At 30.3% G+C, this 26,329-nt stretch overlaps 1 protein-coding gene across 6 annotated transcripts; it reads left to right on the forward strand.

Annotated features, from left to right (window-relative positions):
- Positions 1 to 1,650: 1,650 nt before the first annotated feature.
- Positions 1,651 to 17,313, forward strand: LOC115696914 (lysine--tRNA ligase, cytoplasmic). 6 transcript variants are annotated; one of them, XM_061101772.1, is made up of 16 exons: positions 1,651 to 1,877; positions 2,000 to 2,070; positions 2,161 to 2,326; positions 2,406 to 2,499; positions 2,582 to 2,667; positions 3,348 to 3,466; positions 3,541 to 3,615; positions 3,701 to 3,826; positions 4,817 to 5,099; positions 5,196 to 5,292; positions 6,436 to 6,592; positions 6,705 to 6,848; positions 7,333 to 7,401; positions 7,518 to 7,661; positions 15,728 to 15,779; positions 17,046 to 17,313. In XM_061101772.1, the coding sequence occupies exons 2-16, from the start codon at positions 2,008 to 2,010 to the stop codon at positions 17,048 to 17,050; spliced, it is 1,680 nt and encodes a 559-aa protein (XP_060957755.1). In that variant the 5' UTR covers positions 1,651 to 1,877; positions 2,000 to 2,007; the 3' UTR covers positions 17,051 to 17,313. The 6 variants fall into 6 exon arrangements, with proteins under 6 accessions (XP_060957755.1, XP_030479673.1, XP_030479676.1 ...); XM_030623813.2 differs by having other exon boundaries at positions 1,717 to 1,877; positions 1,991 to 2,070; positions 3,532 to 3,615; XM_030623816.2 differs by having other exon boundaries at positions 1,717 to 1,877; positions 1,991 to 2,070.
- The last annotated feature ends 9,016 nt before the right edge of the window (positions 17,314 to 26,329 follow it).

Genomic DNA, 26,329 nt, shown 5'->3' on the forward strand with positions numbered 1-26,329 from the left:
GTCAAATTATTACGATGAACAAGAGTAGCTAAAAAGTTATTAGGGTATTGATGGATATTGTTTATATTTTTATAGTTTTAATATAATTTAATTATTCCCCTAATTTTCTATGTGTTCTATTTCATTCGTTCTTAATTCTTTTAATTGCCTGACGATCAATTAAATATTTGTGATTTTAATACGAGATCTGAGAAGTGAATGTCAATTGTACTATATATAGTAAAATGAGAATAAATTTCAACATATGACGAGAGTATCTATGTGGTTTGGATAGCTTATAGGGATTCTGTGTTTAATGCCTTTTGCATGTTTAAATTTATCACGAAAGTAAAAGATTTGCATGTAATTGAGATTTATATATCTTAGTCGACTATAAATTACCCGACTAAACTTGTTATTGCATAAAAATTGGTAATATGAATTGAATTGTATTATGCCATAATAGATAGATATACAATTAAAATCAATAACCCTAGCTCTAATCATTGTTAATTCACATATTAATTTAATTATTTTCTGTTTTTATTGCTTTTAGCTTTAATTTTCTTTTAAAAATTTGATATTGGCCAAATAAAAATAAAAGTTTAATTTTAACGTACTTAACTACAATTTATGTGAGTTTAACTTTACCTCTGTGTGTAAATACTTGCAATAGATACATATGCTTGGATGTTTAAAATATCCACAACAACTTAAATTCATAATTTCCTTCCACTTAATATTTTAAATTAGGTGGATTTTTGTTTTTTTTTTTTATTTGTTGTGTCATTTGCTACATAATATAATTATTTAAAAGTTAGAAACTATATGAACTTAAGTGGGGTTTGGTTAGAGTTAATAAAATGGAATGAAATAGAAAGGAAATAATTTTTATTTCATTCCTTTGTTTTGCATTTTGAAGTATTGGAATATCATTCTAATGAAATGACTTTTTTATTATTTTAGTAGAATGACTATTTCATTTTGAAATGAAAGGAATAACCATTTTAATGCAAGATGAGAAATTTTTTAATAATGTTATCAATTTTTTTATGCATTTTAAATTTGATTCTTATTTTTATTTTTATTCCTATTTTTATTCTTCTCAATCAATTTTCACTTTAAATAAACCTTGATTATTTCCCCTCGAAAGATAATGGTCAATTTTCTTAATTTTTATTTAAAAATGTATACTATAAAGTATAATTTTAAAACTTTTGCTTGAAGAGGATGGCTAAGCTGCCACTTAAAAAAGTTGTTTGTTTTGGTTTATTGTCTATTTCTTTCCATCATTATTATTTATCATTTTTTTCTCACTTTTTTTTTACTGAATATCATTGCTATTAGATAAAATCGATGTGGAATAACAATATTATAAGATGACATCTTACAAGTAAGAGATTGTTTAGAGTAGTGTCCTTTAGCATTTCTTTGTACTTATTAATTAACCCATTACTTATTAGTTATTGTGAGTTTGTGACCTACCACCGGCAACTCATTAAAACTTTCATTAAAAAAAAAATTAGATAAATTAGTAGGAAATATTTAAAAAAAAAAAAAAACATAACATTATTCTTTTCATAGATGAATTGACTATGGAAACACAATGGTGTCCACTATGTTAATAATATAATCTATAAAAGACGACTGAAACTATTGATTTCTTGGGGTGGAAGAATAATATTGTTGACTTTGACCACAATCAATATAAAACTTTAGTGAACAACTCCACTAATATAAAAAAAAAAAAGCTCAATACAAAAATCAAAATTTTTTCATTATTAGTTCAACAAGGCAATACAAAAAAATCACAGCTTTCTTTTCAATCCTTCTAAACAAGAAAACTGGTTTGTTTTTGGCATCAGACACAACACAAGAGAAGCTTCAATAAAATTCTAGTACTTCTCCAATACTTCATTTACTTTGCTTTTTAAATTATGTTTGATATCATTAGTAATTTTTTGTGTCCCAAATGTGAATTAGCTTTTTAAGAGTGTTTAGACCTTTTTAGTATCTGCAGATATTTCTATGGCATCAAAGTCACAGCATCAGAAAAAACATGTTGGAGAAGATGATAATATGGACCCAACTGTAGGTTCACTCTTAATTATGCAATTTTTATTTCAATTTGTTTATACCAATATGAAATTGAACTTTTTCTTTTTCTTTTTGTTGTTGCAGCAATATTTGCAGAACAGGCTAGCAAGCCTGGCATTAGCCAAGGCAGCTGGGATCAATCCTTACCCTCACAAGTTCACAGTGTCGATTTCGGTCCCCGAACTCATTGCAGCATATGGGAGCTTGGATTCTGGAGAACATGTTGAAACAATTGAAGTCTCTTTAGCTGGTAAGTACTCACCATTCATGTAACTATAAAATGGTTTATTGTATTAAGAAATTTTTTATGATGGTATAAATTTTCTTAGGGAGAATCATGAGTAAACGAGCATCATCTTCAAAACTTTTCTTCTATGATCTTTATGATGACAGTGCTAAAGTTCAAGTAATAAGTGATGCAAGGTATTGCTTCTTTTTGCTGAGTCAAATTAATATGTTTCAAAAAGAAGTAAGCATTTTTTTGAGCAAGCTTGAATTTTTTTAGGCATTCCAATATGGATGAAGATGAATTTGGTAGACTCCATTCCCAAATTAAGCGAGGTGACATTGTTGGTATCTGTGGTTTTCCCGGTTAGTTAACTCTATATTTCTTTAATCTATTACTAACCAAAAGAATCAAATTCTACATAGAGAGCATAGCAAAGTGATTTCAGTTTCTAGAACTCTATTAAGATAAGGTTGCTCTAAAACATGTGGTATGTTTAGTGAGAAAGATTGTGTATTGAGAAAGATTGGCTTTTCCTCTATTGAAGTAGTAACAAGAAGTTGTCTTGACATAATTTGGTACCAACCATCATAACACAGTTATAGGTTGAAAATTGGTAGTTGTTATTGGACAATATTGTCCCACCCACGTGGATCAAATGTAAAAATATTGAGTCATATATAAGAACATAGGCTACTCTACTCATTGCCAATTAGTTTTGAGATAGAATCCCATAATTCTTAACATAGTATAAGAGTCATATTCCTAACGGACTTTTGATCTACACTAACCAAATAGTAGGGAGATATTGGACAATATTGTCCCATAAGAATCAATTTTGTCTATCGAACCAAATAGTTAGCCAGCCGCAAGCGAGCAAAATAAAACTCCCCAAACAAAAATAACAATACTTATGATAAAATATTGAGCCATTTTTAAGAACATCGCTTTTGTCTACCGAACCAAGTAAAATCTCGGTGTTGTGTGTTTGTGTTTGTTTTTTCATCTAATCTCTCAGAGTTTAATCCGAGCAATTTTTTTATAGGAAAGAGCAAAAGAGGAGAACTAAGTGTTTTCGGAAAATCTCTTATGGTACTTGCTCCATGTCTTCACATGCTACCAAAGCATGCTTCAGTTCACAGCAGCAATGAAGCTGAATCCAAGGTATAAGAAAACAACAAAGTTATGCTCTTAGTATAAGTTTGCTCTAAATCTCTCAGGCTTACTAGTCTTCACAGAGGAATGAAAAAACAACTCAAGCATGGAAGCCAGGATCTGCCCGAAATCCGGATACTTATGCCTTGAAAGACCAGGTAGAAATTTTTTGCTTTATACTTAACATATTTCATTTGTAGTTGTCACTAATTTTCATCTCACAGTAAGTTGTTTCAATGATAGGAAACTCGATATCGCCAACGTTACTTGGACCTCATGTTGAATCCAGAGATTCAACAAGTGTTCAAAACCCGAGCCAGAATCTTATCTTACTACAGGAGATTCCTTGACAGCCGCGGATTTGTGGAGGTTCCAAACTTTTTATTTTTCTACATGTTGTACTTGCAAGATCACAATATTCATAATTTGAATAAAACAGAACATGATCACTTTACTATGCTCACTTTCCCATGCTTTCCCAGTAGACAAACAGAACCTCACCAAGCCAATTCATTTTCTCTCTTCAATTCCCTTGGAACAACCAATACTTAAACACCTATTTATACTAATTTTAAATTAACATCATCCCAGTTGGCTAATAGTTACCCAACTAACTAACTGTCAAGGCAACAGTAAAAAATTGATTCATATAATTGAGTTAGAGTGAGAAACTAACAATAGATAAAATAAATATGATTTTTGTAACTATTACCTTGTAGAGTTTTATCCCTGAACTTTTTTTTGTTGTGAAAATCTCTTCGAACTATACAAATCGTTGCAAATATCATCCTTCAGTTACATTTTCTCATTTTTTTAAACAATACTTATGTGGCTATGAGTTACAGGTATAATTGCAATACAAAGACCTATTTAACAATTTTAAGTTACTTGAAATTCAGCTTATTGGTATTAAACGTACTCTTGAACATATAATTCATCATTAAATTGCTATTTATGTATTTATTTTTTGTCTGAAGTCTTAAATTAGGCTAAATTAGCATCATGTCAGTAGAATATTTTACAATAGAGAAAAATTCAGGAGACAAAACTCTACAAATATAATAGTTTAGGAGACATATTTTATCTATTCCAGTAGATATGCAAACAGTGAATTTGTTGAGTAAAAATTCTGCACTATAAAAACTCTATTAAACAAAATAATTTATAAATATATTATGTTCCATTACAAGTGTAGATATTATGATCACACACACAAAGACAAAGGCACAAGAAATGCTTGATTGGGATTTCTAGAGAAAAGTCCTACATTCTCTGTTACATGCCACTTTCCTAAACTTTCCCTGGAAACAAACAACCTCACAGTTCTGAATACATAAATGAGTAAACCATTTGCTGCAGGTAGAAACTCCTGTATTGAGCATGGTACCTGGTGGAGCTGCAGCCAAGCCATTTGTTACATACCACAACGAGTTAGAAACAGAACTCTACATGCGCGTTTCGCCAGAGCTTAATCTTAAAAAGCTGGTTGTTGGTGGATTAAACCGAGTTTACGAGATTGGAAAATCGTTTAGGAATGAAGGAATGGATCTAACTCACCTCCCTGAATTCACCATGTGTGAATTTTACATGGCCTATAGTGACTACAATGACTTGATGAAAATCACTGAGGAATTATTATCTGGTGACAAAAACTTCTTAATATTATTATTATTCTAATACAATTTACTGTCTTATAATTAGTAACAATGTGTAATCAAGCTTATATAAATGCTTGTAGGAATGGTGAAAGAGCTTACTGGAAGCTATAAAATCAAGTACCATGGTGATGGTTTGAGTAATGAGCCTATAGAGATAGACTTTACTCCTCCCTTCAGGTACACCAATGTGTAGATTTTAATGTATATTCTTTTAAGTAAAAACTACTAAATTAATAATTATGTTTGCCAAATATATATCTCTCAAGTTGGCACCAGACCAAAAAAAATAATGATTGAAAAAGCTATTATAAAGCACCATTGTCACACTTTTGAATTGAGTATTGTTATTGAAGACTAATACTGCTTAGCACTTTTTATAGGTAACGCTCCACGATTAGTTAGTGATATTCTCTCAAAATTATTTTCTTAAATTATATGAGACCCAATATTTAATTACACTAATAATAGTATGATATCGAGGAGAGTGCTAAGTACCAATAGTACATTTTTATCAATTCTCTTTTGAATTACATAAATTTTACACGTTTATAAAGTGCCATTAATTAAATAATTATCGTAGAATATAGCTAATTATTTGCAAAACATTATCTTAAGATAGTGCTAGACTATTCTGTAAATAAAATTAGGATTCGTTTAGTACGCCGTATGTTTAATTTTATACTAAAATATTATATATTAATATACTTATAAAAGTTAATATTACAAATAATTTTACATAAAATATAATTTAATATAATATTAATATACAATACAATACGGGGTAATATAATACACCAAATGAATCCTAAATATGTAAAAAAAATATGTATAATTTAAATGTGCTTCTATCAACAAGGGCATACCCACATATAACTGAGGTGGGGCAGTTGCTCCCCCTAAAAAAAAAAAAATCAGAAAAAAATATATATGCAATTTAGTTAGTTAAAACATATATTTATAATAAAAAATAATATTTATAAGCATAATATTAACTTTGGTGTAATGATTAAGCTACTTAGCAATAGCATATAAGTTAGAGGAAGGGTTCTAATCCCATTAAATGTATTTTTTTCTTTTTAAATTTACTTCTTTGTCCCCCCTCATTTACCAAAAAAAAAAAAATTACTCTCTCTCACTTTAAATCCTAAATTCCCCACGTCTATCAATACCTTATAAAACACATATTTCACATATTGTTTTGCAAAGGATACATTTTTTTGGACAGATGATTTACACACATAATCAAATACAATACATGTTTTTTATATTTTTAAGTGGGAAATTTATAAGCTAGCATTGATTTGGTGTTGAATATTGTAGAAGAGTTGACTTGATAGAAGAGCTAGAGAAAAGGTCAAACCTCAATATACCCAAAGATCTTTACAGTGAGGAATCCAACAAATACTTAATGGACGCTTGTCAAAGCTTTAATGTCAACTGTCCTCTTCCTCGTACCACAGCTCGGTTGCTAGACAAGGTGGTTAATTTATATAATTAATTATAGATTTGAAAGAGTGGACTTTTATTAATAAGTACATTTAAGTTGTATGTTGGTGTTATATAGAATTAGTTATATGAATTTCATGCAGCTAGTGGGGCACTTTCTTGAAGAGAGTTGTGTAAATCCAACATTCATAATAAATCACCCAGAAGTGATGAGTCCATTGGCCAAATGGCACAGATCAAGACCAAGCTTGACTGAGCGTTTTGAGTTATTTGTCAACAAGAGAGAGGTACAACACTACAATAAAAAGTATCTTTAAAGTTTTTACATCACATACTGAAATTTTTTAACTTTTTTATTGCGGAAGGAAATTTTTTAAAAAATACTGTGTTTTATTTTTTATTTAGAAATACTGTATAAGTTTTATACTGTGTATTGTGTTAAGTTTTCACTGTTGTTCCACAGTTATTTTCTAGTTGTTCCATTGTTGTTTTAATTGTTCTGTTTTGTTGTTTTACGATTGTTTTATAAAAAGATAGTATTTTTGTAAAAAAATTTATGACTATAAAATTATAAACTTTTCCCTAAAATCTAATATTTTTGTAAAAACTCCAATTTTATATGTGGCTCTATCATTATTACAAAATTACCCACCATAATAGAGGCAAAGGTGGTTCTCCCATTATAAATTTGTCCATATATTCCATTTTGAAATCTTAATATTATAAAAATAAAAATGATTAATGGTTACTGATAATATGTGTGTTTGGTAGCTATGTAATGCTTATACAGAATTGAATGATCCTGAAGTGCAGCGCAGGTTATTTGCTGAACAACTTAAGGTAAAGGAGCTGCTCTTAAATTAATTATAGCTAGTTTAATTATAAATAAAATTTAAAAAATATAAAGAGTGAATAACTAAATATAATATGGAAATTAAATATTGAATTGTTATTAGGAAAGGGAATCAGGAGATGAGGAAGCAATGGTTTTGGATGAAACATTTTGTATTGGTTTGGAGTATGGATTGGCCCCAACTGGCGGAATGGGAATGGGGATTGACCGTCTTACTATGCTTCTTACTGATTCTATAAATGTCAAGGTATATACTCATCTCAACTCCCAACTCATCATACTTATAATACTAAATATTTACATTTTGTTATGTACTATTTTTTTTATAATGAAAAGTGAGTACTTGCCTCATAAAAATTTAATATTTTTGAATTTACACACTTAAATTTTTATTTACGCATTACAAAAAATGTTACGTTTAGTCACAACAAAATTTGTGACTAAAAATAAAAAAAATTAAGATAAATACTATTTTGGACCCTATGTTTTGCAAAAATTACAGATTGGACCCTGTGTTTTGTTAAATGACAAAATGGACCATGTATTTTCTAAAATAGTAAAAATTGGACCCTGAGCTTAATTTTTGACAACTTTTTTTTTAATACAACTAACTTGAAGACAATGCTTAATACGAACAGATACAAAAAATGTAAACAGTTTTGTCATAGCACTTTTAGATCGGATCATAATTAAACTTTATTTTGACCAAAAAAATCAATTCAGGGTCTTATTTGTACTATTTTAGAAAATACAGAGTCCATTTTGTCATTTAACAAAACACAGGGTCCAATTGGTAACTTTTTAAAACAGAGGGTCCAAAATGGTATTTACCCAAAAAATTATGACTAATCATAAATCATTATTCTTATGTATGTTGTGACTAAAGGTTCGTGCCTAAAAGTATTAATCACAAAATTTACAATTTGTTGTGATTAAATATATTTTTAATCACAATACTTTTTTTTGACATGAAATCATAATACTTATCGTGACTAAAACTAAATTAGTGACAACTTATAATTAAATATTATATTTTAGTCCTAAATAATAAAAATCTGCTAATCTAAAAGAGAAAGAAAATAAAAAATCTAGTTCTCTAAAAACTACTATGGGATGGGGTGTTTGTTTCAGAATTTGAGCTAGTGGAATAAGAATTATAATACAAAACTTATATTTGGTATGATTTTAGTGGAATATTAATTAGGGTTAATTTCACAAATGTACAAAAATAACAAAAAAACAACAAAAATACGGTTTCACGGAATTTTAAATATTTTTACGATTTTTTTGATTTTATTTACATAAAATACGGTCTTTTATGTTGAAATTTTGTTCATTTGTTGTTAATTTTTTGTTATATGTATGTTATTTTTTGTTGTTATTTTCATGTTACTTTTATGTTGTTTTCTTGTTGATTTTAGGTTGTTTTCGTGTTATTTTTTGGAAAGCCGTAAAAATGTAAAAAAATATTCTTTGAACGTAAAAATGTAAATATTTTACAAAAAATGGTGCCTTATGTAATTATTCCTATTAATTATGATTAAGTGGGTTCCACTATTAAACTTATTTTTGGGTAATTTTAATCTTTTCAAATACTTGAGTTTGAAAATTTTTTAATCTAGCCCCACTTTTCCAAACTCATTATAACATATAACCATCCAAAGCTTCAACCACTTCTTTTCACTTTTTCCCTACAACTTCTTTTCTCTCATATTTCTTTTCTATCAAATATAGAGTTATACTCAAGACTCAAACATATTAAAACCTAACCTCATTCTATTTTAAGTTGCTAGTATTGCTTGTTGTAAAGATAGTTAGTTAGTTAGTTTTCTTTTTTTGTTTTCAGTTATGTACATAACCAAAATCTCTGTCTATAAATAAAAATTTTGCTCTAGTTGATCGATTAGCTTTTGCTAAGCTAATTTCAATTAACATTTTTCGTACTATGTCCTTTGTTCTTTTGTTATGTGTTTCTACATGGTATCAATTGCTCTTGACTAACGTTAATGTCGTCTTCTACAATCTATCTCGCTCCTGCAACAATGGCAAATGCCACTATTTCTGTGGCTCCTCCAAACCAACCATGAAATCCATTCTCTAATTCTCTCATTCCTAAACTCAATCGTCTAAACTTTCTGCCATGGAAATCTCAAGTGGTTCCAACTGTGATTGGCCATGATCTTGACGAGATTCTATTCACTGGAGTTCCTTTACCCAAGAATCTTGTTACTAGAGTACCAAATCTTGAGTATGCTCATTGGCGGAGGTAGGATCGACTCTTACTTTTTTGGCTTCGATCATTGATGACGGAGAGTATTCTTGCATCTGTTACCAATCACAACACCTCCTATGATGTGTGGCATGCTCTGAAACAAAAATTTTCTAGCCAAACCAAGGCTTGACATCTTCAACTCAAGGGTCACTTCTTCAATATTCAAAAGGGAAGTATCTCTATTTCTGAGTTGGTTGACAAGATTCAATCTATTTCTGATGCCTTGAGTGTTGCTGGTTCCCCTGTTAATGATCAAAATCTAATTCTACATATCTTAAATGGTCTTGGACTAGAATTTGATTCTATTATCTTAAGTATTACGTCAAGAAGTGATGCCCTCATCATTGAAGAAGTTCAGGCCTTGCTTCTCTCCCATGAAAGTAGATTGGAGCATCATCAAATCATGTCGGATCTTGCTGTCAAAATGCAAGCTAATCTTGCTTTTGGAAATGGCAGATCAGGTGGTGTTTGACCTTTTGCCAACTTCAAGAATCCTCAACATGAATTGTCTCAACCTTTCTCAGGTCGTGGCAGGGGTTATCTTCGATACAATCAATAAAGCGTAATCTGTCAAGTGTGCTTAAGAACTTGCCATACAATTCTAGTCTGCCACTATCACTTTAACAAAAATTGGGTGGTTCTGAGGTCTAACCAACCTTCAGCAAGGGCTCATCTCACAGAGGTGGTTTTTGAGTATGATCCTTAGGCCTACTCAACAACATTGTTTCAAGACTTTGGTGATAATTGTTCTTGGTATCCTGACACTGGGGCCACAACTCATGTTACATTCGATTCAACTACTCTTGAAACTCAGTAGGCTTACACTGGGACTGAGACCCTAGCAGTGGGTGATGGTAAGAAACTCCTTATTTCCCATAATGGTCAAGCCAAAAGCATATATGGCCGCAAAGCATCCTTTGCCAGAGTCCCTCCTCCTGACTGAACTGAAAAATCTTAAAGATGCCTTACAAAATCGCTAGTGGCTTGCCTCCATGAATGATGAATTTGGTACTCTTAAATCTACTGGAACTTGGACTTGTACCCTACATATCTTGAATGCATGTCATAGATAACAAATGAGTGCACAGGGTAAAACTGAGTGCTGATTGTAACGTCCCCGCTTCAAGCCTCTATTAGGCCCTTACACCCACGAAATGATGACTCTTATACACGAGTACGTCCCTTTGGCTGCTTCATAGAATGACGACTGACCCTACAAACCAACACGAGTATTTCTAACATGCTTTGTCCTCACTCGCACGCTTCCTGGAAAACTTCCAAGAGGTCACCCATCCTAAAATTACCCCAGGTCAAGCACGCTTAACCATGGAGTTCTTTCATGATGAGCTACCGAAAAACAAGATGCACCTTGTTAATATAGGTAGTACAAATCAATCCATTTAAGCCCTCTTCAACTATGTAGTCCCATACCTACACAGTCTCAAAATCATCACACATGACCTTCTCCAGGCGATGTGGGATTGCACAGCTTACCCGTATTTCTCCTTACAGATCAGAGGACTACTGACTGTCACACTGATGGTACACTAGATCAGTTCAAGTCAAGAATTGTGGCCAAAGGATACCTACAAACACCAGGGATAGACTATGAAGAGACTTTTCCCCTATTGTTAAGCTAGTAATAGTCAGAGATGTTCTTTCTTTGGCTGTCTCTCACAAGTGGTTTGTCAAAAAACTTGATGTGAGCAATGCGTTTCTCAATGGATCTCTAACTGAAACAGTTTACATGCGTCAACCCCCAGGTTTCGTAGATCCAGAAAGACTAGATCACGTCTATCTTTTAAGTAAAACTATCTAGGGTTTCAAACAAGCACCTCGTGCATGGAATGATAAGCTCAAAAATTGTCTCATTCAGTGGGGTTTCATAGCATCAAAAGCTGATACCTCACTATTTGTTTACAACTTAGGACCTGATTTGACTCTTATAAACAAGCTCACATTTGATCTCAACAAATATTTTCACTTAAAGATCTAGGGGAAGTCCATTACTTCTTAGGTGTGGAAATTTTTTGAGATCTAACTGGTATGTACCTTTTTCAAATAAAGTACATCACCGATCTTCTTGTGAAGCCTCACATGGAAGGTGCAAAAGGTCCCCTAATCCAACTAATGCTGTCACTAAACGTTCATTAGCTGAACGTGAACCATTTTCTGACATGACACTGTATCAAAGTACAATTGGAGCATTACAGTACTTGTCACTAACAAGACCAGATATGACATTTATTGTGAATAAACTCACTCGATTCATCAAGGCCCCTACTACTTGTCATTGGGAGGCTTGCAAACGGTTACTAAGGTATCTCAAAGGTACAATTTTCAGAAGGCTTAGTGATTTGTCCTACTACTGAAATGGTTCTTGAAAGTTACTCGGATGCAGATTGGGTTAGTTGTATTGATGATCGACACTCTACAGGTGGATATGTTATTTTCTTAGGAAGGAATCTGATATCATGGTCTGCTAAAAAGCAGCAAGTCGTTGCTCGTTCTAGTACTGAAAGCGAATTCAGAGCATTAGCTAACACTGCTGTTGAACTCAAATAAATAACATCTTTATTATCTAAGCTTAAAGTTCAACTGAATCGATGTCTTATAATATGGGTTGATAAGCAAAGTGCTACTGCTCTTGCGGCTAATCCTGTGTTTTATGCCCATTCGAAGCACGTTGAGATTGATTTACAATTTGTTCGAGATCAAATTGTAGAACAAAAGTTAGCAGTTCGTTTTGTCCCATCCATTGATCAAGTGGCAGACATACTTACAAAGTCCTTGTCTACGGAGAAATTTAGCTACTTTAAGTCCAAACTTCATGTGGTTGTCTCATTGTTTCGTCTAAGAGGGGATATTAACACCTAATCTCATTCTGTATTAAGTTTTTAATTGTTTATTGTTAAGGTAGTTAGTTAGTTGATTTTCCTTTTCTTATTTTCTATTATGTAACCAAACTCTCTATCTATAAATAAAGGCTTTGCTCTGATTGATCAATTAGCATTTTTCATACTCTATTCTTTGTTCTTTTGGTCTTGTATTTCTACAAAACATACGATATATGTTTCGTTAAAAAGTAATAAAAAGATAAAAAGTACAATTGCAAATATACAAAATTGGTTTGTTAGTGGGGGGTCCTTTGGGGTTTCAGAGGTTGGTCAACTCGTTGTAGAGTCTGTCTGGGTCGTCGACATATATATACATACAGAGAGAGATGAATTGGGGATGGAGGTTTCACGGTGCAGGGAATCCGTACTTGAAATGGCTAGAGATGGTGACACCAGGTTTGATAGAGGGAGTGTTATACCGAAAGTTGAATAAATTGAAACAAGTTACCGAATGAAGTTTCTGCCTGAGTTGCAGACTATATCGGTTTCTTTGAGATGTTTCGTGGCTCTACCCAAAGTGTGCACGACAAGTCTATCAACCACGACGTCTCTAGAATAAAACAACCACCATATACGAATCGTCCTGCACCGAACGATATCGCTACATAACACTCCAAAAATTGCTCTGAGAAAAATCATAAAGAAAAATAGATTATTTTTGTGTAAGGTTGTATTTTCCCGTTGTTCAGATATAACTTATATAAAGAAGTTGATGAGAAAATAAAACGGTAAGAAACGTAAACTAGATCATAGTTGTAGCATTGATTCATAGCAGAGAAATGTAAATTATTGACCGGTCGATTTTACTGCTTCATTTAATTAAAGTTAAAATAATAATAATTTATAAATAAAAAATATTTATTTTATTAATTTTTTTTTTGTAAAAATTAAAGTGACACCACATCGACCTGCCTACTAGCTCAGCACGTACGGTCGGACGACGGTGGTGCGTGAGTGTATGGTGGTCTAGTGTGAGTCCTCACCAGGCGCACAAAACTAAGTTACCCTTACAACCCAAATCCAAATCTTATATTTGCAGTGTTTCTATCCTATATAGAATTCGTTGCAATATCACACATTTTACTTTGTTTTTTTTTTTTGGTAAAATTCAACTAAAGTACAAACAGGGAGCCGACAAGGAAAATGGTATTTATAAGAAAGAGAGAGTGTTCTTTCTAATTAGCCATAACAGTACAATGTAACAATGATATAAGAAAATTTGAGATATAATCTATAACCTCAATAAAAATGAGAATGTTCATGGGGCTTTTTACTATGGAATCACTAAAATAACCTTTAATTAATTATGAAATTATAAAAAGAAATATATCCCATTTAGAAGCAAATATATCTATTTAATACTTTGTATGTACTTTTTTTTTTTTAAAAAAGAAAAAGTCATCTTTTAGTGATAAATAATTTTAGTATCTTTGAATTATTATTTTCTAATTTTGATTCTTTTATTTTGATTCTAATTTCTCTAAATGCTAAAACATAAAAACGTCCCAACAGAAATAAAGTGGTGATTTTTCAAAAAAAAAAAAAAAAAAAAAGGAAACAAAGTGGTGCTCCTAGCATAAAAATTTCCTAAATATTTATTTATTCATTGATTATTTTTCAATGGGTATTAATATTAGCCATTGATGATGTTTTTTTTTTTTTTAAAAAAAAAATAACTATATAATTAAATGTCAATTTTAAAAATATTAATTTTTAAAAAGTTATTAAGAATTTTTACCCCTCAAATTATGACCTATGTATTATTGTGCTCTTAAATTTTTTAACACGTTGAAAATGGTCCACGAATTATTCACAGTATTGTAAATTGGTCCTTCTGTCAAACTTTGTCAAACGTTATTTGAGTTAGTCTTACATTGCTAATGTGTGGAAATAAATTGACATATATAAGATGAATGGACTACCCCTTTCATTGCCAATTAGTTTTAAGATGGAATCTCATTCAACTTATCCCAAATTCTAACATGGTATGAAAGCCACTTGTGTTCGTTGTGAGTCCAAAGTGCCACCGGGCTTAAAGCCATTTGTGATCCGTTTTGAGCCAAAGTGCTGCCAGTCCAAAAAGATACTTCTATTGTCCCCTTTAACCTCCATTTGGGACCTTTCGGTCAATGTGTGTCAATTTTCAGTGTTGGGGTCTTTGACTTGTTCTAAAATCTATAAATTTTTCGACGTGTACACCCACAAATTTCTCGATATTTGGTCTTGTGGGATTCTTTCAAATGGCACGTCCGGTCCTGCAGTCTCTTAAAAGGTCGTTTGTTATACCCACAATTTTCAAGCCCAAGCGTGAAGAGGGTGTATTAGACTTAGTTCCACATTGCTAATGTGTGGAAATAAATTGATATATATATAAATATATATAAGATGAATGAGTTACTCCTCTCATTGTCAATTAGTTTTGAGATGAAACCTCATTCATCTTATCTTAAATTCTAAGACATGTAGAAAATAAAAGGAACAATGAATAGTTTCAATAATACATAGGTTATAGTTTGGGGAATAAAAATTCTAAATAGCCTTTTTAAAAATGAGGTTTTAATTCATGTGACTGATAATAAAATAAAAATTAAAGTTTTTGTGCTTACTTTTACTATTTAATTAAAAAATTTTATCTACTTTTACATTATATCAAAAGTATGTTGTTTATATTTAACATTACTTCTATTCTTTTCTCTCTCTCAAACTAATTTTTTTTATCTCTTTATTAACCCGTTAAAAAAACCTCAATCATATAATATAAAAATAAAAGATATTTCTCCCCTAAAAAATGAAATATTTTCTTTAATTAGAGATAGTAAAATTAAATATAAAAATTTAAATTTTCGTAATAATACAATGATATAGCTTGAAAAAATATAAAGTCACCTACCTTTAATATTAATAACTAATTAAAATAAAAAAGAAAAATCATATACATAATATATACGAGCAAATAATAATGAAAGGGAAAGGATAGTAAATATATTTTGATGGGTATGGCGAAAATGATAGTAATATTTTAAAAGAGATGAATGTCAAATTATTGATTTTTTTTTAAATATATTTAAACACTAAAATTTATATATTTATATATTAATTATGGTGATAATTCTAATGAATAATGTATGTTGTGAATTTGAGCAGGAAGTTATTCTGTACCCGCCGATGAGATCTCAGGAAGATAACTCCAGTAAAGGTTGGACTCTTAAACTTTTCTTTCTCTCATAATAATAATTTTAGTTCTAAAAAAATCTACTAAAATAATCATTCATTAAATTTTGGAATAATTACATAAAATACTACCATTTTTTTTTGTAAAAAATTACATTTTTACGTTGAAAGATTTTTTTTTATATACATATTTTTACCGTTTTCCATAAAAATAACACGAAAACAACAAAAAAACTACATAAAAGTAACATGCATATAATATCAAAATAACAATAAAATATAACATACAGATAACAAAAAATCAACAAGAGTACTACATAAAAAGACTGTATTTTCTAGAAATAAAATTAAAAAATCGTAAAAATATTTAAAATTCCGTGAAACTGTAATTTTATAATTTTTTTATTATTTTAATGTATTTGTGAAATAATCTCTTAATTTTACTCATTTATTTTAGTAAAACATTTTTAATCGTCATCTTTATTATAATTAATAGACCTTTTAGTAATTTTTAACCATTTTTTCATTAATTTTTTAAAAAATATTAGTTATGTTAATTGTAATAAAAGGGCATGCCCCCTCAAACTTTTTTTCTACAAACTTTTTATAATGTATTTTCGGAAAAATATTATTATGTACATATGTAAAGATTTATATATTGGTACCTTCTAATTTTTTTTATTTTTTTTTTAAAAAAAGAATTATACATTAAATATTTTGTATGTACATTAGTTAATGTTTATTGAAAAAAAATTAGCCCACTTTTTTAAGTTTTAATTCTGGTTCCATCAATAATGATAAAATTATCTTCATGTTTATTTTCTCATAGTTGATAAAATTTAATTATTTTCAAACCATTTTATAGATCTCATTTCGCAAAACCAAATTTATATATCACAATACATTTTTTTGTCAAAAAAAAAAATAAAAAATCCCATAAAGTAAATTTTTTGAAAAAAATAAAAAATCATAATTCAAATTCCTACTTTAGAACCCATAAAAATGAAAATTTCCCAAAAAAAATTTTAAAAATGTTAGATTAAATTTAGATGCAGAGTTAATAATTTGGTATAGTTTAAATATAAAAGGTTATTATAAACATCTTAATTTGAAACAAGAGATTTGAGTATGAATGAAAAAATTATGAACTTTGCTTAAACACATTGCCATGTTTCATAATTTTATATATATATTTTTTATTAAAAGCAAAAATAAATAACTTTAATTAACTAATCATAGTCATAAATTTCCCAGATCCATTGACTGACAATTAGTTTCTTATGGTTTGCAGTTTAATGTATCATGAAATTTGATGATGAGGATTTGAATGTACCTGAAATCAAGTGAACCAAACTCTTGATGTATGTTGCAATGAGATAGGTATATTTTATTTACTTAATTATTGACACAACATTTTCACAAAGGTAATAATGGTTGTGGTGATTTTAAACAAATCTTATATATTGATATGAGACATTTCTCATTATATATTACTAGAGAATTAAAATAATAAGTTTCAAAATTTCTTAATGTTAAATGAATACAATCGATTGAATTTTCTTGTTTAGTTTTTGTGTTAATTTTGTGTGCAAATATCGATAATCTTACTGTATATAAATAATTTATTTTTATTAATGAGAAATGTTTGTGTGGAACTAAAGTTTTACATTGGTTAAAAATTAAAAAGATCATGAATATATAAGGATGGATACTATCTCTCTATTAGTATGAGACATTTTAAGAAGGTGCCCAAGAACAAATCATAAAGGCTTAAGTCCAAAGAAGATAATATCATACGAAAAATGAAGATGGATGGTGTTAACGTACCAACAAAAAATACCTTTCATTCTTGAAGAACAAAATTTCCAGCAACATCGTTGGTCATTTGAAGTTAGGAGTAGTACTATTGTACTTACTCTTTAATATGGTCATTTTTATATTGATATCTGAGAAGAAGGCTTGAGATTTAGTGGTTAGACCCTATATGCAACATATGCAGCCCGGCTCTGGGCATAGGCGGGCTAGGCCTGTGCCTAGGGCCCACCTAGCCCATGGGGCCCAAAAAAAATATTTTCCTTTTAAAATTATACAATTTTTTTTTATTAATTTTGAAAAATACCATATTTCTTTTTCTAAATAAGGGTCCAAAATAAATTTTTTTTCTATGGCCCACTAAAAGTCAGGGCCGGCCCTAAACATATGCGATATATGTTTAAAATTTTTATATATAAATTGAAAGTTTTTAAAATTTTGGGGCCTTTGTGTATGTAAAAAAATGTAATTATTCAAATTTGGGGACGCTTGGTATGGAAGCATGGTGATATGTCCATATTTTGAGCATTAAATATGGACATGACATGTGGATATAAGTTACGAAAATTAAAAGTGTTGGATTAAAATCCTATTGTGGGTATATATGTATAATATATATGCTATTATAAAATGTGATATAAATTTAAGTGACTAATTATGTTGTGGGCATAAAAAAAGATATTAAATTATCATGGAAATAATGTGTAGATACCATAAGTTAATTTATAATTTATTGAGAGGCGAATTATAAGTACTTAAAACTCATTTTATGATGAGTCTATAAATAGGTAGTGGTCTCTAAGAAACCCAAGAAACGGTTACTGTATTCTCTCCTATCCCATCAGAGAAAATACTTTAGAGAATGTATTCTTGGAAGATCATAACTTTCTGTACAATCTCTAACAATGACTTCAAGTTAGTGTTTGTGCTTATCTGTATTCATATTCTTCTTTTTCTACTTTAGTAAATATTCTATGATTTAGGATTTTTTTTTTTATATTAAAGTATTTTTAAGAATATATTTAGATGTGTAATAATGTATATTTTTTGAGTATTTTATAAATCCTAACAAGTAGTATCAGATGCACCTTTGTTGAATTATTGAAAATCTGGTAATTTTATTGTTAATAAAATTTGGGGATTAGTAAAATTTGGGCTGTTTTTTTTACGGGTTCAACTCATAAGGTAATAAACCCTAATCTTTTTGATGCAAGTACTATTCTCTTTCCTCCAAAAGAAACTGATTTTATCAACGAGTACTCATCAGCAATGGATTGATGGTTTGCTAAAGATGGAGATTATACTAGCAAGAAATCTATTTTCAATAGTGAAGCTATACAAACACTCATAGAGATGGTGAAACGTGAATGCGTGTTAAAACTTACTCGTAACATGGACTTCACTTGTTTTATATTAAAACATACAATGGAAGATTTTTGGGCAAATTCTAGACCATATGATACAATTACAACTAGATAAGCTTTTAATATTCGTCCTCAAATGAAGTCACCTCACAATGGTGAAACATTATATGGTGTTGTGGTAACTACATTTTTTGATCCTAATCTTCAAAATAATGTTAAGAATAATGGTTATGACATAAAGCTGAGCGATTTGGCAAGACAATTGAAGGAAGCCATGCAAGGATTTGAGAATCATTTTCTATGTCAAGTTATGAAAGGTGGGGAAGAGGCTTCATTTGAGATTTTGAAAAGAGTAGAGAATATAAGTCTTATGGATAAGTTAGAAAAGCCTAATCACTCGGTTACATTTACCAATTAGAAAGGGATTTTTAACGAGATTGATTTTGATTTTGGCCGACTAATAATTTATTTTAAAATTTATTAATTAAATAAATTAGGGAAAAGATAAAGTGTTGTCTGAACAAAGACATCGTCCCTGTCTTCTTAAGGTATTGGTGGCGTCATATTCACTGTATTATTACAGAGTGATAGGTGCCTATAAAATATGGCGGGTGAATTTATTTTTAGGTTAATTAATTAATTGAAAAGATAAATATTTATTTAAATTTGAAAAATAGTTACGAATATTTATGGTGGTTGAGATATTCTTTCAAAGTGGTTGAAAGATTCTTTCAAGTGGTTAAGAGATTTCCTTAATTGGTTATTAAATATTTACTTCAAACTTAAATATCTAATTCAAAAAAATATCTATAGCAGATCCTGTTATAAATATTTATTCAAATAATTAAATATGATTTAACTTATTATTTTGAATTAAATTATTTATTTAAATATATTGTATAAACCTAAAAATATATACATTATTTTTTAGGAAGCCTTAAAAAGATTAATCTGATTAAAACCTTTTTCCATCATCACTTCTAAGAGTTATTTCTTATGTATTGAGAATAAACAAGAATACAAGATACACTTTATCCTGATAACTCAAATTATTTCTTGTCTGTGTGGTGGAAGATTTAGAAGACTATGATATGAGTTCTTTTCGAGGATACAACTCACGAAAAGAAATAGGGATGCCCTGATAGGTTTGAAAAAGTAAATTTTCTTTTCATCTATTTATTTCAAATTTAATGTATATACATAAGGTGATCTTGAGGATGTGGTACGATGATAATCAAAAACTATTACTCTGTTATGCACCTAATTTAGTACCACAAAACTAACACCGGCAGACCCCATTGGAGGGAGATTAGGAGTTGATATTAAAACCTGAGTCGGGTAGGCTTTCGCATAGTGTATCATCTTTCGGGAACAAAGGATAGTCTTCAGGGGGTTCCCAAAGGTTAATTATGACTTGAGCCTCTAGATGGGTGTGAACCTCTCAGAGCCTCGAGAGTGTGCAATTCATTCCCTCTCTTCGCCATATTACAAAGGCAAGGTATAGTTGATGACTCTTTTCATACACACGGCAAATGGGTCTGTCCTTATAAAGGAGATGTCTTTGGGATTTTACATCTCCCCATATGCACCTATTGGCGGCTTACTCTTGCACTATCCCATCAGCCGCAAACACATCTAGTCTTGTCTCATCAAACTCCTACTTCAGACTCTACTCGATATCCATTACCAAAAATCATTTCCTAAGCATAGGGGATGGCCACAATAGACCCTAGCTAGTAAAAAAAGATGTAGTGAAATCATTGGATATTTTTCCATTTTCACCTATAAGTAGAGCAACAATTGGGGAGAAGAAGAGATCCCCAACAGAAAAACTCTTTAAAAATTCTATTGTAAGAACAACATTACAAGCATTAATACAATTAACTTGTATACTAAGGCTAATTAACATTCCAACCATGTAAAAACATGTTTTTCTTTATAATATAACTTAGCAAGATTAAGTAATTATCAAAAGTCTCGATCAACAAGATCTAAAATTAAATTACACCAAGGGACAAAGCCAGCTCAACTAGTCCTCTGGGGGCAACTACTAGAAAATAAGTATCTATTAGAATGATGAGCGAATATATTTATGGTATGTTACAAAAATTATAAATTTATACTAAGTTTTTAACAACTTAGTTTTTCATATAACAATTAATTAATTTCAAAAATCACTATATATTGCTAAATAATTATAAAAATTGAAAGTGTGTGAGACTAAAAATATCATTATATTACATTTTTTTTTATGTTTTTAATTTTTTTTAATAAATCATGGAATTTTATTAATGGAACTCAACTAAAATATTAATCTGTAATTTAATTGGGACATCTTCTCGTTGAAGATACAACCACTATTAGAATTAGAGAAATGAGCCAAATAATTAGCTGCCTAATTCGTAAATTTTTTGACAAAAAAATAAAATAAAATCAGATTAAAAAGATTACAGCATCACAAATTACCTTAAGAGTACCTATATTCTGTTTCATTCACCGTTCAGATGATACAACAATAGAAACTGTTGTTGTAGGTTCATTCAACATCGTAGCTTGAGCATTCAGCTATTGTGTAAGGTATGTAACTGCACTACTAACAATCCCTTCAGTCGCAGAGAACTCGTTATTACCAATCAGTAACAATAGTTTGATGGCGAATCATCGAAAAACAAAGAAGAACCAACTACAAAACAAAGCAAACAAAATCATGTTACACAAATAAGACTAAAACACTCAAAACTATATCACAGAGATAAGACTAAAATACTCAAAACCATATCATAAAGACAACACTAATCGCGGTAGCAAAAATTAAATTGCAATAGAATAACGCAATCCTAACTAAGCCACACCTAAATCCAAGGAAGACCAGTAGGCATGACTAGAGGAAAAAGACAACATTCAATAGCTATATATTTAAGAACGAGATATACTTGAGTTTTCTCTTTATTTGTGATACATATTTTTAGTTTTTACTAATTACAAACATAAATAAAAAATAATTAACTAAAACTTTAAAATAAATCACACATATATAATTAAAATAAATATTGAATTCCATCCTTCCATAATTTCAACTCTTGAATATTAATTAATTGCGTAAATAACTCATGACAACATTCTCTCTATAAAAATTGTATATATTGATTGTTGATATTATTATTATTTTGAAAGAGACTTACTTTCCAATTATACTTATTTGATATTATTATTATTATTATTAAAAGAGGGGGCCACATATGATATAAACAATATATTTTACCATGCATTTATATATGTATGAATTGAGTTTCAAATTGTTCATAGGGCATGGCCCCCCTCCTCATGAGTGCATCAGACTGTAAGAAGTTTTATGGAAATTGAATGCTAATTATAATTTGGCAGACTTACTCTGCCTACTGATAAATATTATTATGGAAAAGAATTTTAGAAGGGTACATCTTAATAATTAGTATTATGGAAAATAAATTTGAATTTTAGCAAAAGGAAAAAATTAATTTAATTCGATTAAAATACTCGATTCAATTTAATTCGTAAAATGTAAATATATACACTTTTACATGTATATGCAAAAGTAATAACCTGTATAATCCAATATTGATAGTCGACTAAGACATTTTATAATTTGTAATTTTCATAACCCTAAGAGCATATCTACTTAATAGATCAATACTATATACTATGTGCATATGTATTTTTTTTAAAACATATTCTAAGTCATAATTTATATAGATGTTGTAATCTTAAAGAAGATGGCTACCTATTAACATTGTTTAAGTTATGTAGAATTAGGCATGCCTAATAATCTATCACTAAAAGTTATTCAAGAGAAAATAGGTTGTCTATAAACATACTAGTCTGCAAAGTTATGCAAATTTGAGACTATAAATGTATAAGTTAATGTTTGATATTAGTGATTTTAGCGATATCACCTTTTGAGGGAGTGGCTCTCAAGACAAAGTGGCATTCTACATGTGGTCCTCTTCTCGAGGATGTGGATCTATTCTAGAAGAAGTAAGTCATCCATGTACTATTAATGACAATTTCTTTGGATCTAAGATAGTTCCTTCTCTACCCAAAGAAGAGGCTTTTCACCAACAATTATTATCTCTAACACTCTCATGAGAGCTCTATAATTCCACTCCTAGAGAAAAGCACTTCCAAACAATTTTGGATATACGGGTATGTCACTTTAATTCCTTTCAAGATGATTGACCATACAAACAGTCACTTATCTTAAGATTAGTTCAGGTCAAACATACTTAATTTTCGAGATTTTATGTGATGGACTACCAAAAAAATAAGATACACATTGTTGATATAAGTAGTACCCAAAATTCTATTTGACTTTTCCTAATAAACAATGTGAAATTGCACATCTTATCTGGTATTTCCCTCACGTATCACAAGAATCCCGAATGTCAGAATATATACTTGAGAGGGATGTTAGACTTTTATTTGGGCTTACATTAAATTTTATTGGTTTTATTAAAACTTGGGTTGATTGGATAGTTCTTTGCTGTGTTAGCCCATGTTGTTGGTGATCAATTGTTAATGGGCTTAGCATCTGTGAGTAAAGTCTAGGTGAAGCAGAAGTGTGGGCTTTTCTAGTTGACTGAAGCCTTTGATGAGCAGCCCAACCCAACTAGGGTTTTGTAGCTAAGTCCCCTCCCTAACTCTATAAATACATATTGTCTCATCACAATAACTTTTGATAATCAGATAAAATAAACTGCTTCTGATTTAGAGATCTAGGGAGGAAGACTTAGTTGATAGTATTGCACTATCAAATTGGAGTAACTGCTGTAACACCCTAACTATCTTAGGCGTATTACGTGATTTTAAACGTACTGTGCAGCTCGTTGCTAATCAACGAGGTTTATGGAAAAACGTGATTAATTAAAATTTTTCTTTTTAATTAAACTTATAAAACCATATTACAAAAGACTCGGGATCCCGATTATAAAAATGTAACGCCCTGACCCTCAGGAACGCCACGTGTGTGCTTTTATAAACTTATTATTATTAATCTATAATTTTTAGAAAAGTGTGGTTTAATTTAAATCTTTAATTAAATTCAACATAAAGACTTTTATTTTAAATAATGTCGTAATATAGGGATCCCCTGTTTATAAAATAAAAATATTCTTTTACAATAAATTACATTTCCAAACATAGAAAGGAATTTCGATCCTGCTTTCCAGAAGCCAAGACCCCAGGCTGATATGTACATTGCTGGAGACCTCTGACTCATGGCCGAACACAGCTTCCAACTTCCATACCTGCACCACGAAGCACCCGTGAGTCACAATGACTCAGCAAGAAAAGCTACTAATTAGACTTTATGGAAAGTGCAGGCAGATTTCATAATAATATAATATACATACCGGTAGGTCTTACATATGTCAATCTACATATACAAAAAAAATAACATAATGCTTATGTAAGCAAATTTAATACATAATAAAGAATATTTATAGCTATTCATAATCAACCATCTCAGTGGTTTATTAAGTACCTTAATCACACAACATTATAAACACTCACTTTCAGTACCTCATAAATCACTCTAATTCATATATTACAGTAACCACATAATCTCAGTGCTTAATAAAGCACTCAAACACATAATCTTATTGCTTCGTAAAGCACTCAATTCTTACATCCCTACATCATGTATTTTTACCCCCGACAGTTACAGAGACTAATTTCATAAATAATATAACGTTCATTCAATCATACCATAACACAATAATTTAGTTACAACTCATCACATAATAACACGCTTGATCGTTCCACAACTTCATAACCACATAATTTAGGTACTTCATAAAGTACCCCTACCACTCGTTAACCACGAGCTGTATATGTCACTATCGTTGTCCGATACAACAAACGATAAGTAAGAAACCTATCCGCGGTTTCAGGAGTAATTACTCATAACGGTAATAACCGTTTCTTTTACTCGATCATAATCGAGCCAAACGATAATAATCGTTTCATTATACTTCCTCGATCATAATCGAGTCAAACGATAATAATCGTTTCCTATTATTTTCCCTCGATCATAATCGAGTCAAACGATAATAATCGTTCCCTATTATTTTCCCTCGATCATAATCGAGTCAAACGATAATAATCGTTCCCTATTATTTCCCTCGATCATAATCGAGTCACACCCATTACATATCATTAACCTTGATTAGGATTAAGTCCCAACAACGTATAACAAGATTTCGATCTTAGTCGAAACTGTAATAATCATAACATTAACCATATATAGTATTTAATACTTTTCTTACCTCAGTCTAGAAGTTTAGTGTGCATCCCTTCTAAATGGAATCAAAGCTTGGCAATCCCGGGTCCTATGTCACGATAACAACTCTCGATAAATACTTAATAAAAATCTCTAAGAAAAACCAAATTCTTAAATCCCGACAACACTTGATCTCCAACACTCCATAACATGTCATACTACACATAATTAACCTACAATAGATACCGGATACAACCCCGAGCCAAAACCAAATCCTGAAGGAAAAAACCCAAAAATTTCCCCTGCTAGCAACCGGTCGACCGGTTCTGGTACACCAGAACCAACCGGTCGACCGGTTCTGGCAGACCAGGAATCTAGGGTTCCTTTCCCCCAAACTCGAACCAAATCTTCATCAAACCTGTCCAACTGCTCCAGATCAATATAATATCATAAACACAACATAACCAATGCATCAAAACACCACAACTCATCCATTTACTCAAAATTGTATTCCCAAGTGAAATCAAACTCAATAATTTTCACTTAAATAAATTCAAATCAACCAACCATTATTTCTAACCAATTCAAGCTTAAACAAACTCTTAATTCAAGCCTAATAACACATTCTAAACTCAATTTACACTTCAGCCCCGAAATCACACAAACCCTAACCAAAAACTCAACTTAAACCTTACCAAAATTCCAGAATAGAAGTGAAGAACTTACCTCAAACTAGCCAGCACCTAGTGCTATGGAATCCTTGCAAGATTTGCTTGAAAAGAGTAGAAATCTCCCTAGGGTTCTGTTGGTTTCTTTCAGCCGAGAGGAAAGAGAGAGAAAAAGAATGATTTCTCATTCTAATTTTTTTGTTCCTTTTGTTTTCCTTTTATTTAAACTTACTTACCCTATATCATTAAATAATACCCTAAGTAAATTATTCTAACTAATAAATAAATAAACAATTTCAGCCAATAAACCTTAAGACAAAATAAATTATTTTCCCAAAAGACCATTTTATCCCCATTAAATAACCTTATACCTTAAGCACACCTAGGGGTAGTTTGGTAATCTTAGCCAATCCCGTCAAATCAATAATTTAATATTCTAAACTAGTTCGATACAATTTCCATTCAGTTCCATAAC

Source organism: Cannabis sativa, chromosome 7, assembly GCF_029168945.1.
Source record: "Cannabis sativa cultivar Pink pepper isolate KNU-18-1 chromosome 7, ASM2916894v1, whole genome shotgun sequence".
In the NCBI taxonomy this organism is placed as follows: domain Eukaryota; kingdom Viridiplantae; phylum Streptophyta; class Magnoliopsida; order Rosales; family Cannabaceae; genus Cannabis; species Cannabis sativa.

Bases quoted from the DNA above. Each gene is read 5' to 3' on its own strand.
- LOC115696914 (XM_030623813.2), top strand. From the start codon at position 2,008: ATGGCATCAAAGTCACAGCATCAGAAAAAACATGTTGGAGAAGATGAT. The intron at 7,402-7,517 runs GTAAAGGAGCTG...AATTGTTATTAG, and splicing joins TATTTGCTGAACAACTTAAG to GAAAGGGAATCAGGAGATGA. The intron at 7,662-15,727 runs GTATATACTCAT...GAATTTGAGCAG, and splicing joins CTGATTCTATAAATGTCAAG to GAAGTTATTCTGTACCCGCC.